At 42.6% G+C, this 14093-nt stretch overlaps 1 protein-coding gene across 1 annotated transcript in view; it reads left to right on the top strand.

The window, feature by feature from the left end:
- Nucleotides 1-9012: 9012 nt before the first annotated feature.
- utrn (utrophin) overlaps nucleotides 9013-14093 on the top strand; it is a 181373-nt gene continuing 176292 nt past the window's right edge. The window contains exons 1-2 of the mRNA XM_079753662.1: nucleotides 9013-9407; nucleotides 10207-10349. Of these exons, the coding sequence (XP_079609788.1) occupies nucleotides 10277-10349 (73 nt within the window). The 5' untranslated portion in view covers nucleotides 9013-9407; nucleotides 10207-10276. The remainder of the gene's footprint in view (nucleotides 9408-10206; nucleotides 10350-14093) is intronic.

Raw genomic sequence — 14093 nt, 5'->3', positions numbered from 1 at the left:
CTCTCTCTCTGTGTCTCGTGGTCTCTCTCTGGCTGTGCTTTGTGGTGAGTTGTTAGGTCTACTGTTAGCATTCTGTGTGGTGTGCAAGCTCTTTATATAGATGCTGGGAGCCTCAAGGCCTCGGGGTGTGATCGAGGTGAGGGAACCTCCTGTTTCATCACTGACTCTCAGGGGGAGGGGAATGCTTCTGAATGTGTGTGCTCATTGGTAGGCGTTTGAGTGTGTGTGCTTGTGTGTGTGTGTGTGTGTGTGTGTGTGTGGACTTTGTGTGTGTGAAAAAATGTGTGCATGAATTTCATGTAACACCATTTCACATTTTATGCACCCATAGGTACTTCCCAGGCAAACACACACAAACACACACACACACACACACACACACACACACACACACACACACACACACACACACACACACATACACACACACACATACACACACACACACACACACACACACACACATGTTGAAAGGATAAAAGGCAGGCTATGCCATATTTTTCTGAAAGTACATCTTATTAGGTTATCGGACCAGTGGCATTGACAACAAACCAGCTCTTGTTAAGGTGCAGCGTGCCTCGCACAACTGCATCTGAGTCCCCGAGTGAGGTCAGGTTCCGTCGGGGACAGGGGTCAGGGGTCAGGGAGTCAGTAGTGAAATAGTCTGAGAACTGGTCAAAATCCTCTGTCAATCTGCGAACGTCAAAGAGCAAACATCTTATCAGGGAGCACTGAGTGGAAAATGAGGGGGCACAAACAGACACACACACACACACACACACACACACACACACGCACACACACACACACACACACACGCACACACACACACACACACACACACACACACACACACACACACATACACACACTGTGAAATGGATTTCATTCAGCTGATCATTTTTCAGGGAGATGGCTGACGGGGGGAGAGTTGAGCAGATGTAACACAATAAAGAACTACCTCAAGGAAAAACTGATGACGGCGTTTCGGACGTCATGGTTTCGCGGAACAACACAGCATTGCATGGCTAAAGCCTTCCTCCTGATCCATGTTATCCTGTTTCACTTTGAGCACCTGCCTGTATTGCTTTTCTGCACTGGCCTGCTATAGCGGTCTGGTAAGGTCAATATCTAATCCCAGTAGAGAGATCAATATCAACCATTTTTTAAATGTCACTATAGTAATACTTTTTCAGTCAGTCATTTATGCTTTATAAAAAAGGGGGAGAAAGGTATTTGTGTTTTCTGATTTCCCCTTCATTCAGGGTATTTTTTTAGTATTGAAAGTGTAATGTGTCTAGAAATAATGTCTCTTACATAGAAATGGCACATAACACGGATAACAGGTATTTTCCACCAGGTGGCCCAAACATTTAGCTGAGGCCTGGACATTTACATCTTGAGCTTGTTTGGCTCACAAAGTCCAGTATATATTACACTGTCTGCCTGTCACACATGAATAGATTGGTACGGTACTCCCAGATGGAAAGCCCCTATTGGATGACAGCAGGGGCTTTACCTGGTGCTTCCCAGACCCCCCAGGAGCATAACAGGTTACGTTTTCTAATGCAGTTCCATGGGCCGTAACAATAAAAGCGGTTCAGGTAGATGTCTTTATTGATTTTATTTTGTATGTTTTTGTATTGTTTGTAGGCCTACATCCATCAAATACATATTACTGATTCTGGTCTGAACAAAATTCATTTTATTAGCGCTCACTTGTTAAATATATATTTTTTACCAAAGAGGGAAGCTCACACAACTGAACGGGGAGCTTACAGGAGTCAAGCATACTATGTGCCATATTGCCCCCTTGTGGTAACTGTCGGGTAATTGTACGTTTACAATCAAGATATAAGACATTGCCACACACTCACAAACACAGACACACATAACCAGCATATGCTTGTAAAATTATCAGAGGTCAGAGGACCTCTACATAGGCTAAGTCGGTGATTTGCGTATGTGGTAATTGTATCCTGTTGGCCTCTGGCAGAACCACGGCACTGTGAACCATGGTCAAGGTTCAAATGGGTCCAGGTGGTGACCATGCTTTTCTTCCTTCATAAAGGTAATCACTTTTCAGATGTGTCTTACATACAACTGCCTCTATAGAAGTCTCCATAGAAATTCGATGCTAGCAGCATGGCTTCATCATCAAGGGAGGAATATATAGCCCCCCCATGCGGCAGCCGTTAGCCATAGAGTGACCTGAACAGATGGGTAGGCTCTGTCATTGTCGTAAAGAAGCAGAACCCTGAAGGGAGAAAAAAGCTCTCCTCAAGGTACATATTGAAACACTATATGTCAGACATTGTCAGCATACTTTTTATGTACCGTTGCTAAAGTGGATGGTGGCAGTGGAAGAAAGACTGAGTCCATGTCTCAGTCTTTCTTCGTCTTTCTCCTCATCTATGGGAAGGCCTTCCTCTGATGACGAGAACGCAGGGACCTTTGATCTCAAGGTTTACCTTTGAGGTCAGGACATATCATTCCAAATTGTGTTTGGGGCTCTCTCTACTAGAGAGGAGGCTGGTGTATGCATACATAAAAACAAGGGGTGGAAAGGTTTACAAAATTCAAGGTTCGGTTCATATCACGGTTTTGGGGTCACGGTTTTCTGTTCGGTATGGAATGTTTTTGGTAAAGCAGGGGACGACACAAGTGCCTATAAAAAATGTCTATATATTGTGGCAACCGTAGTTGTAGTCGCTTTGTTCCAGCAAAGGATCTTGGGAGGGTTCTGGAGCCTTGATGGCTGACCCTGCCAGGCCCTGGTAGACCTGAGAGACCGGCTGTGTGAGGGCTGCAGGCGGACAGGGCAGCCCGCTATCCCACCGGGCCTGTTCGATCAAGGTGGTCCGCGACCACACCCGAGGGCTCAGGTTAACTCTGGGGTTTGGCAGAGGGGGTTCGCCACAATATTTAAGAGGGTGCCCCCCCAAACATTGAAATAGTGGCGCTGCGCCTAACCTCTTTAAGTAGGGCTTTCACGATGCTGGCAGTGGAAGGAAAAGAAAAGGATCACCTATTTACAATTTATTTTATAGTGAATCTCTTTAATTTTAAGTACACAATTGGATGGTTAGGGACATAGGATAAAAATAGGTGGAACCAAATTTATCGCTTCAAAATGTCCTTCGAGCCTGGGAAGTTTCACTGGGTACCGTAATAATGGCGCCAAGCGTTTCCTGGACCAAATGAACGGAACAATTCATAGAGATCGGGAATAGCGAACACAGTGGTTCGACTTTTTAACTTGAGACATTCTATTTCACAAGTCTCATCGGTCCCAGACACAATAGGGAATGTGAAGTTTATGTCACACTGTGATGAAGATCTATGGTGAACGCATAAATGTTTAGAGGTTACTCTGTTGTCCTGTAAATCAATAATATCTTCCTGCAATATAGGAGCATGCGGTTTCAGGAGGTGTAACTAAGACTAATTTATTGGACCCTTTTTTCTACTTTATTTAAAGGTTTAAATACTACTTGAAAAGGTTTATTCCACCCAAATACTTGAGAAAATGGCACCCCCCGCAATTGCTGGAATTAAGAACAGTACTCCTGTAGGTTTGATTCCCCTATACCTCATAAAGGAATTACCATGATATTTTGTTTTTGTATATTTAAGTAAAGGCAATATAGATACTATAGATAGTATAAAACGATGCATGAATCAATCATACATATGTGCTTGTGTGTCTTTATTGGACACAGGAAGGAGTCTGAATGGAGGTGGGGTTCAGGGCAAGGGATGATGTGGGGGTTGTCTCTATTCAGCAGCATCCGGTGGGGTGGATCCAGCTGTCACGGTTTTCTGCGGAAGTCCAAGGCTAGTGGCCACTGTCACAATGACATTATTGTGTGCTTACTTATAATGTATAAAATGACTACCTTGAGGGGAAGCTCTTTCACCCTTTATCTTTCTACGTCTCTCTCTCTCCCTCTCTCTCTCTCTCTTTCTCTCTCTTTCTCTCTCATCATCTTCTGCATCCATCTTCTCTTTATCAAAATATAATGATCAGACAGCTGGGAAACATGAAACAACAGCGCCCTGGCCTGTCCAGTGTTAACATATTGTATTGATATTAAACGTAATATACCAGAGAGGATGGATCCCTTCCTGTGCTCCACACAGCGGATAAGGTTAAATCATTTCAACAGGATCAGGAACATTGGAAAATGTGGCGCAGACGTACAGGACATTGATATATTTTCAATAATAAAATGCACGCCTGCCAAGTAGTGTGAAGTACATCTGCTGCTTGAATGACACACAAAGGACCCCAAACGTACCTGTGTTTTTGATCAAAAATATCATACTATTTCCGTGGCTTAAACGCATGATCAGAATAACAGAAGAATAGATATGGCTCTATTTTTTTAATTATTCCTATTTTTGAAACATGAATAATGGTTTCCAACTCACACGGCAGATTGAATATAGAAATTAAGACATGGGAGGCTGGGTGTAACGGGCACACGAGGCTCACTATGCCCTGCATTTATTGTATTTTAACCATATCTAGAAAAATTTATTTCTAGACCTATGTGATCTTTAATTTTTAAGAGTGGCTCACTTCAAGGCTAGAAGTGTGTTTTCCAATCTTTGGGTCGCGTACCACAGGTGCTACGCAACGGTATTGCAGAAGATAGCGCTTCCTTGGTTGGGAACATAGCAAAGAACACAGGCAGCATTGATATAGAACAGGGGTTTTCAAAGTATGAGAGAGTGAGCCCCCCCTCAGAGAACAAATTTCAGCTGAGCCCCCCCCCAATTTTTTTTCTAAATCCCTGTGTTTTGAAAGATCTTTTAATTATTTTACACATTTTAAACATCTCTGATCATATTTTAAACATCTCTGATCATATTTTACACATTTTAAACATCTCTGATCATATTTTTTTGAAACATTTTAAACATTTTTGAAACATTTTAAACATATTTTTGAAACTTACGAAACATCTTTGTGAGTTTTTAAACACATTTCTTAACACATTTTAACATCTTATTCTAAGCATGTTTTTGCTTTTTGTTTTTGAAATACATTTGAACATCTTAATCTGTAAACTGCCAGTTTAGCCTCCTTTTTAGCTCACCTCCACTTTAGTGGGAGCAATCAGTTTGCGTAGCTGTGTTCGAAATCGTTCCCTAACACGGATATAGTGCACTTTATGGGGTGCTCGCCATTTTGTAGTGGTGTTCGTTCGTGTAGTGGTTTAAATTTCACGCACTATAAAGTGGACTTAAAATACCCAAAATTTGAGTGAACAAACGATGTTACCTACATGTTACTCCCGTATACCACAATGTAATGCGGTCGTGTTTTTCCGGAGGAGAAGAAGCTGAATAATAACGAAAACAAATACATTTAATGATGGAGTCTCCGGCTTTCGTTAAGAAATGTCAACAATTTATTTGGAATTTAACATAGAAAATGTAACTCTTAACTGCTGTTCTAAATTAATAAAAAAAAACCTTGATCAACGTCAATTCAACACCAATACAACCCTTCTTTCCTCTTGGGTGCCTTTTCCTATGGGCGCATCGCATCTGTCTGCGTTACACAAATACCCGGCGCATTTACTGACGCAAATGACGTTTAGAAATGTTCAGCGTAGTGTCCGAATTCTCGTTTGTTCGTTCCTTATATAGTGCACTATATCATAAACACTATATAGGGAATGAGTGAGTGAATAGGGAACGATTTCGAACACAGCGCGTCTTCGTCTTTGTGTTTTTTCCGTTACTTTTTCTGGTTTATTTTTCCTCACGTCGCGCCCCCCTTAAGAACTCTGGCGCCCCCCAGGGGAGGCGCGCCTCACAGTTTGAAAACCACTGATATAGAACACTAGATGTCTCGTCCGCGCTGCTGGCCAACGGAGTCGAACGTCCGCACTGGCGGCCATCTTGCCACAGTCAGCTGCTCACCCGTAACATTGTGTTGGTAGTGGTACATGCACTTTTTAAATAACCATAACTTGCTCAATTTTCAACCGACTTTCAAACGGTTTGGTTTATTATAAACGTCAGAGATGTAGTTATGACACTGCATACTTATGAATAATTGTGTTAGGTTCTAAAAAAAAAAAAAAGAATAACGTTCTAAAATAGGTACAAGATTATAACCACGTTGATAACGTTTCTAAGAAACCAAACCGTTTGTAAATCCGTCAAGATTTCAGCGAGATAAGAGTATTAGCGTTTGTGCAGATCACTGACTGACCACAGATTCGTCCAGAAAGCTTGCCTGTGGTATGTTGGCCACCTGTGACGACGTTCTAGACGCCGCCGTAAGACATCTAGTGACAGGCAGGGGCAGCCACGGAACAGCAGTTCAGCTCTGGACCACAACTGAGCTGAAGTTAGGTCTACATGCATAGATAGTTAGTGCCACCTACAGGCTAAGTCTGGTAACATCGTAACCAATCAAAAGCAATTCTCTCAAAATACTGATCTTCCACACATCCAGGCCTTATTTTACCTTGCCTATTCACAAAACGTAAAGTAAGAAAATATCAATTGCATTATAATTCTGCATTTCTATTTTATTTATATTTTCAAGTCACAGTCTTTCCTCATCCTCTCTGGCTCAATCCCAGTTTCCCCAGTCCTGAATTCTGCATTGTTGCCAGGCTGAGGGTTTCTCCCACAGGACGGATGTGATCCTGGTTCCTCTGTACATTACGTCTCTTCCAAATATTCCCAAAGAAGTAATAATATTTACACAAAATAAGGCTGTTACTCTTTCTATAAAATATGTTCCAATTGTATGAAATGGTATGTTGATGACATTAATTGTTTGAAGTCCATTCGAGAAGGTATGACAATCGAGCCAAGAGATGGGGTGCCATTGTCAGGGATAACGGGGTAAGTTACACCATGTGTAGCTGAACTGGTGTCTGTAGCGATTGGTGTTGGTAGATGCTGGGGCGTCTGCCAGCTCATCCAGAGCAGTAATCCCCCATGAAGAAGTAATGAGGCTATCTAAGGTGAACAGGGCCTGAATGGCTTTTGCTAAAAAAGTCTTGGAGCAAAGCTCATTGATAAAAACTCTGGAAGGGAAAGAGCACAGGCATTATAGTAGTGAGGCCATTTAGCTCCTGCTCACATTTGGAATCCCTTTTATTATTTATATTATGTATACATGTTTCTTTTGAAATAGCACAACATTCATCCAAACAATTTTCCCCCAAATAGTGTACCGTGAATGGAGCCGCAGGGTTTTGGGCCCCGAGGGTTGACTGAATTGTCTCTGTGTGTGTGATTTATTTTTCTGTGTGTGTGTGTGTGTGTGTGTGTGTGTGTGTGTGTGTGTATGTGTGTGTGTGTGTGTGGTATGTGTGTGTGTGTGTGTGGTGTGTGTGTGTGTGTGTGTGTGTGTGTGTGTGTGTGTGTGTGTGGTGGATGTATGTGCGTGTGTGTGTCGGATGTGTGCGTGTGTGTGTGTGAACTGGACCTGTATGTATGTATACTGAAAGTGTGAAGGTGGTTGAAATGTGTTCGTTTTTGTGTGTTGTGTGACTTTGCAGTTCTTCCTCCGACATAACAGCACCAGAGGTTATCTTAAATCATTCAGAAGCTTTGACACCGGCCGCAGACGTCCACACAGGTCGGCCCGCCGTCAGTGTCATTATGCATTATTAGGTGCAACTATCGTCCATTCCGGTTTTTCATGATTTTCAGAGGTAGAAAGGAGAAAAGATGCTCTTACTGCCCCACTGATGATGACCTGTGATAAAGCATCAGATGCATAAAAAAAAACGATGTACAAAGCCAACATTAATAAATAAACTGTATTTATTTTGTCCAGCTTTGTCACGATTCTCTGTCAGTTATTTTGATCAGAATAGATATATTTTCAAATGGTGGCTTGAGTTTTGTAGTTTTCGTATGGAGATTGTATGAAGACCTCATTGACATTTTTTGCCGCTCTTGATATTACTCTATATATTAAACACATAATAATATATTAATATATGCCTTTATATTATCAATGTTGAGCGTGTTCTACCAGCAGATGGTGCTGAGTGGCCTCTTCTGTGGGCAGCAGCGGTCACGCAAGCCTCTAGACACAAACAGCAGCTGTGGTCAGCCTCAGGTCAGACATGGGCTTCAGCCTGGAGACACGGTCGTCTAACAACTGCATGACCTTCTGATCAGGCAGAGGAGCATGTTAAGCAACACCTACATGCCCGGAATCGCCATTGGGATTTTCAATGCATCCCTGGATTAAATAGATTTTAATAGGCGGCATACTGCATAACCATCTTGTAGATAACACCTTCCACCCCCACTCCTCCCACAATTGCATAGACCTTACGCTTTGCACCATGTGACCTAACACCACCGCCACCCTACATGCAGCTAAAGGACATGTTATTCGTATTTTTCTGTATTGTGCACTTTTAACACATCGATACATATTCGTAAATCAAAAATGCCTGTGCATTTGTTTTGTGTCTTTATTTTTTACGTTTTGTTTCATTTTACATTTTAGTTTTTTTAGTTTTCATTTAGCCGAAACCTTTATTGGAGTCGTAACTCTGTCAGAATCCATGCTTTTCCATGGAACAAATAACTATAACTTTAGAGTAGGCTATTAAACAGGTTCAGAACAAAACGTAATGAAGTTTAACAATTGTGACATACAAAAGGAAAGTACGTATGTTCAAATAGTAATTGTTTTCAACCCATTTTCCTATATACCGCTCTTAAAATACAAATAAATATGTTAAATATAATGAGTCAATTTGATATATATGAATTGTAATATACGTGTTTTATATATATTGTGATATACATACACAGGTTATTAGCTACTCAAAATAATAAGTAATTAGTATATAATAAGTGAAAGTGATTCCTCGGTAAAAGTCCCCTATTTCTACTGTTTTCCATCGGGAATCCTAACTCCGGCGCTCAGGTCCGCGGTCACGTGACGCCCGCCGCGCCATGTTTCCATCCGCACGTCAGAAGTTTGCAGTCTCACAGAAGGAAGGAAAGCGAAGGAAAGCGAGGAAAACAGGGCAACACGGACTAACTTTTGGAAGCAACTCCTCCTTTGCGTTGCAGTGTTCGCCCTTGAACGGAAACAACTGGCTGTTGGGTCTGCAAACTGAAGCCTCCCGTGTGCTCTCGGGGCATAGGACTTCTTTTTCACAAGGAAAAAAAGCCCATACTGCAGCTTTTGCTAAATTGTTATTGCGAATGGTGCATGGCGCTTTCTGAGCATAGATAGTAGCTCCACACGCACGTCAAAGAATGCCTTAACGTCCTTGGATTAAGCCACTGTTGTTTTTTTGGGAGGCACTGTTGTTATAAGGGCTACATCACTACAACTTTGTTTTTTTTGGAGTTTATTTTAACCCAACTCGTCCCGTTCCGTGGAGGAAGTGAAGGTGAGTGAGACTCCAGGCAAGGATCGATCACTTCCCTGGATAGATGATCTATACATCACACATGAAGGCTCACAGTGTATAGGCTGCTGTGTGTTGATATACGATTAAACTGTAGATAAACTAAGATTTACATCTAGGAAAGGGCCTCCCTTAAGAAATAATGAACAGAAAGTCAGTAAGTGACTTATGGTAATTGTACGCTTGAACGATGACTTAATCCTATTCCGAATGACAGGATCAACTGGCTGCAAATTGTCATTGTTCTGTATTAAACATGTTACTAATATTCGTGAAGATGTTAAAAAGAGAAGTATTAAACAAACTGAAACTAAACAAAACAGCCTGCTTTGACCGTGCTGGGTTTCAGGAAACTTTCTGGTGGGGAACTGAAATTGAGAGAAGGCCTAACCTAGTTTAAATATGTTGCCATCATCGTTTACACTGATGCTCTCTTTGTATCGGTCGATTACACTACAAGTTGATTATTAACAAGAAGAAAATGACCATGGCAAGCAAGAGGAGCATATGACTTTTTTCACCTTTCAAGCATAACACAATATTATGTGATGTATGTATGTATGCATGAATGTATACATGAATTTATGTTTGCCTCACAAATAACACTTGGTCCTTAGGCCAGCAATATCCATAAGGTCACCCCCCCCCTGCCAGATTTGTATTGCTCAGTGGGGGGCCTACCTACCTACATTACACGTAGTGATAGAACATAATGCCATGTCGCGTATACACAAAGAGGGAATACAATCATGACTAACTCGTTTGCCGTTGTTTCTTTTAGATATCTGGAGACCAGTGGATTGTAACAAAAACCTGTGGATCGTATCACATTGGTGGATTATTTCGCTACCATGGCATCACCTGGTGTCATCACGGAGGGCGGAGCTAACGAGGAGTTTAGTGACATCATCAAGTGGAGATCAGGTGCGGGTTGGGTTACTCCCCTTGTGTCCCTGATTGGTCTTCTGTCTGTGGCTGATGTTGCGTTTAGAGACGTTCTGTTAATGTACAATCTAAGTGCCGTCGATAACGGATGGTTTATTTGCGACGTTGCCAACCACAAATTAGGTTTGGATGGATGCCGATGTTTGTGAGCTGTGAGGCTAGATCGATTCTGACCAATAGAGTTGTATCAAAGCTGCGTTCTCCTCGTTGCTGAGAGAGAGAGAGAGAGAGAGAGAGAGAGAGAGAGAGAGAGAGAGAGAGAGAGACACACTAGAGCGAGAGAGACACTAGAGCGAGAGAGACACTAGAGCGAGAGAGACACACGTGTGCCGACATCATGCACAAAAGCAACAAAAAGTGCCCTTTAAAACTACAGCTACCAGGCAGGATTGAGGGATAGAGGGGGAAGCCCAGGCTCTTTAGTGGCCCCTGAACATGACAACTTTCCCAGGAGGAACGACAATAAAGAGGAGAGGCTGGAGTCTGGCTGCCGATCCCATCAGAGGGAGAAAAAAATCCCTTTCATTGTGTTTTTTTTAAGAAGCAGAACATTACATTTATTTGCCTAATGTATTATGGACACCACCGGAACAGAAGCAGCTGAGCGATTTCCTTCCTGAGTGCTTGTGTGCGTTGAGGCTCCAACCAACAAGGCCAACTAGGAGCATTGTGCGTGCGGCTAATCAGCTGGCGTATGGGTCGTGGGTCGCCGATGCATTGGTTGGGGTTAGGCAGGACTAGGCTGCCCATATGGCCGACCTCCCTGCCCTACCTAAACCCCAATCCAAACCCCAATCCAGCCCTTCTCTTGGCTACACGCACACCTCAAAGCTTTTGGTTTTCCAAAAACCTCAGCTTTTCTCTTCAACCCTGCCCCGGGTCGCCTGGAGATTCCGGGCGCAGTGAATCGAACCGTTTTTGTTCGTAATTTACAACACTTGTCACTAAACCACATAGCTTTTTCTTACAAGGATTCTCGTCGCCTAGCAACCCCTTTTAAAAAAAGTAGTGTTTACTTTTATTGCACAAGGAGGGAAATTTACCACATCGCTTAGTTCGGTGCAGTAACTAGAACAAAAAAATGACCTAGGAAAAACAGCAGACAAGGCTGGAATGGCTAAATGAAGGGCTAAGACTTGGTATTCTGCTGATCAAGTAGTTGTGTGTGTGTGTGTGTGTGTGTGTGTGTGTGTGTGTGTGTGTGTGGTGGATGTATGTGCGTGCGTGTGTGTGTCGGATGTGTGCGTGTGTGAACTGGACCTGTTTGTATGTTTACTGAAAGTGTGAAGGTGGTTGAAATGTGTTAGTTTTTCCCTTATTTGGTGTGTGTGTGTGAGAACTCTGGTCATGAATCAGTTAACCTCAACAATCATTAACTCTGGAAGCTGCGGTGGACGTGACACCAGACTGGAACCCACAAGGAAATCTCCAGAAAGACGACTTATTCGTCAGTGAGCTTATCCTCATAGCTGGTTGTGTGTGTGTGTGTGTGTGTGTGTGTGTGTGTGTGTGTGTGTGTGTGTGTGTGTGTGTGTGTGTGTGTGTGTGTGTGTGTGTGAGAGAGAGATATACACACATGTTGTTAAGGTGATACGGGCCCTTGGTGATTGGTCAGCGCTGCAAAGAAGGCTGGTGAGAAAGTGTCTATCTTTGGTGGCCGTTGCTGTGACTGGTGAGGGGGGAGGGGGGGCGATGGTGTGACTGGTGAGGGGGGGGCGATGGTGTGGTGGTGACAGGGAGGTGGGAGCAGGTGGAAGGATGTTTTTACAGCTGAAAGCTGTCGTGGGGGGCAGGGTGGAGAGGGGGTCGTGTGTGGCTTCATGAGATCCTGATCACACGCAGGCACGCATACAAACGTGCTAGTAGAGTGAAAGTTTCACTTTTCAGCAAACATACGTGTAAATTTGGCGCGTGAATGTTCGGCACATTATTTGCCCCCATTGATGGAGGTCACCTCTGATGGTTGACACTTGATCTTGCTCCACTCCGCTGTACTACAATGCATTGCATACATTAGCCTTGTTTTTCCAAGTGATCAGAAACTGGCTTGTCATGTCATTCCATTGGGATAACCAGTTCTTGTCTTTGAAATAACTAGTTATATTCATTGTGGTAAATCCCAGCTTTCGGGGATATTTCCCAACAATGTTTTACTCCCAGATGGTTGGGGTAGTTTATTCACCTGTCCTGCCCTTGGACCCTCTCGTCACCCCAAATAGATTCAAAGGTAGTTGGCAGTGGTGGGGAGCGGTGTGGGTTGTTGTTTAACCAGGATAAAACACAATAACTCTTTTTCCCACACACACAATAAACCTGACCCTGTGTGTGTGTGTGTGTGTGTGTGTGTGTGTGTGTGTGTGTGTGTGTGTGTGTGTGTGTGTGTGTGTGTGTGTGTGTGTGTGTGTGTGTGTGTGTGTGTGTGTGTCATTTGAGAACAGGCGGCATGGGAAAAAATGTAAAGCACACACAGTCTGTCTGCATCTCTGGTTACCTGCCCTGCCCTGGCTGTGTTGTCTCTCTGTCCCTCTGTCTCCTTGTCTCTCCGTCTCCGTAAGTGCTTGTCTGAATGTTCCCCTGTTTACTATTTAGTTAGTCTAATTATTTTAGCATTGGTTGGGTTGGGTGTTAAGGGCTATTGTTATTTATATTCCACCCTATTTTCCATAGCTATCTCCTCCTATACCAAACCATGGCAAAGAATTTGGCATATATTAGTGAAGTGCACAATTACTTTTATGCTTAAATTATTGTATCCTTTTTTTGAATATTATTATTTATTATGAAAAGAAAATGGGTAAAAAAACGCTGACATTAATCGCTCTAGGTGAACAACTGGGACAACAACCCAAAGTTGGTACACATATAGAAACCGCACATAAGCAGGTTTGCACAAAAAATAAAGTACCACTCTGGCCACAAGGGGTGCTATAAATGATAGTCAAAGATGTTCAATCAGCCCCTTGTCCCATTTGACAAAATCTAAATAAACTTAGTATATGGGCCTTATTTCACATACTGATTATTTGTTCCTAAATGAATCATGAGCTCTGTGTATAGATTTTTCCTGTACATTAAAAGTATTTTCCTTTTTCTCACAAACCTTGATCCTAAATGACAGAGAGTAAACAAATGCAAATGCAACAAGAATTATCCGTTCAATCAAAAGTCAGTTTCTAAGTGGCCCAGGGAATTGAAACTTGGCATGTTTGCGTATAAGCTTTGCTAGCATAAACATGTTGGCATACTCATAACAATTTGGCTATATGAAGAGTCGCCTCATGCAACCACACCACTTTCTTTCGGAAAATGCAGATTTGACACGTCTAGCTGTATTCCATTCTCCTCGGTATTTTGTAATTGTCTACATTTTCCCCCTTTTCATTTGTTGAATTAATTCATCATTGTATTCTAGTCCTAGATTTTAGTAAATGCGACTTCAATATGGATAATGGAAAAACACACACCTCTTCCTATATTTAGTTCTTAAGATGCTACAGTGTCACTTTTTAATTTCTGGTCTAAACATTTTCCTGAAAAAACATACTTTACCATTTGCATCATTTCCTTTTCAATGGGTGTTGGCAGAGCCGCAGACCCACCCATCCACACCCTTTCCAAAACATGGGCATGACCCAGAAAACAAGAACTGAAAAGGCCCACATGGAACCTTGTGATGCCCGTAGGACGTGTCATCACCCTGGGGTGATTACGGGGAGGCGATCC

Source organism: Pollachius pollachius, assembly GCF_949987615.1.
Source record: "Pollachius pollachius genome assembly, chromosome: 16".
In the NCBI taxonomy this organism is placed as follows: Eukaryota; Metazoa; Chordata; class Actinopteri; order Gadiformes; family Gadidae; genus Pollachius; species Pollachius pollachius.
The sequence above is the reverse complement of the archived record's forward strand: the minus strand, read 5'-3'. Positions and strand labels throughout refer to the sequence as shown.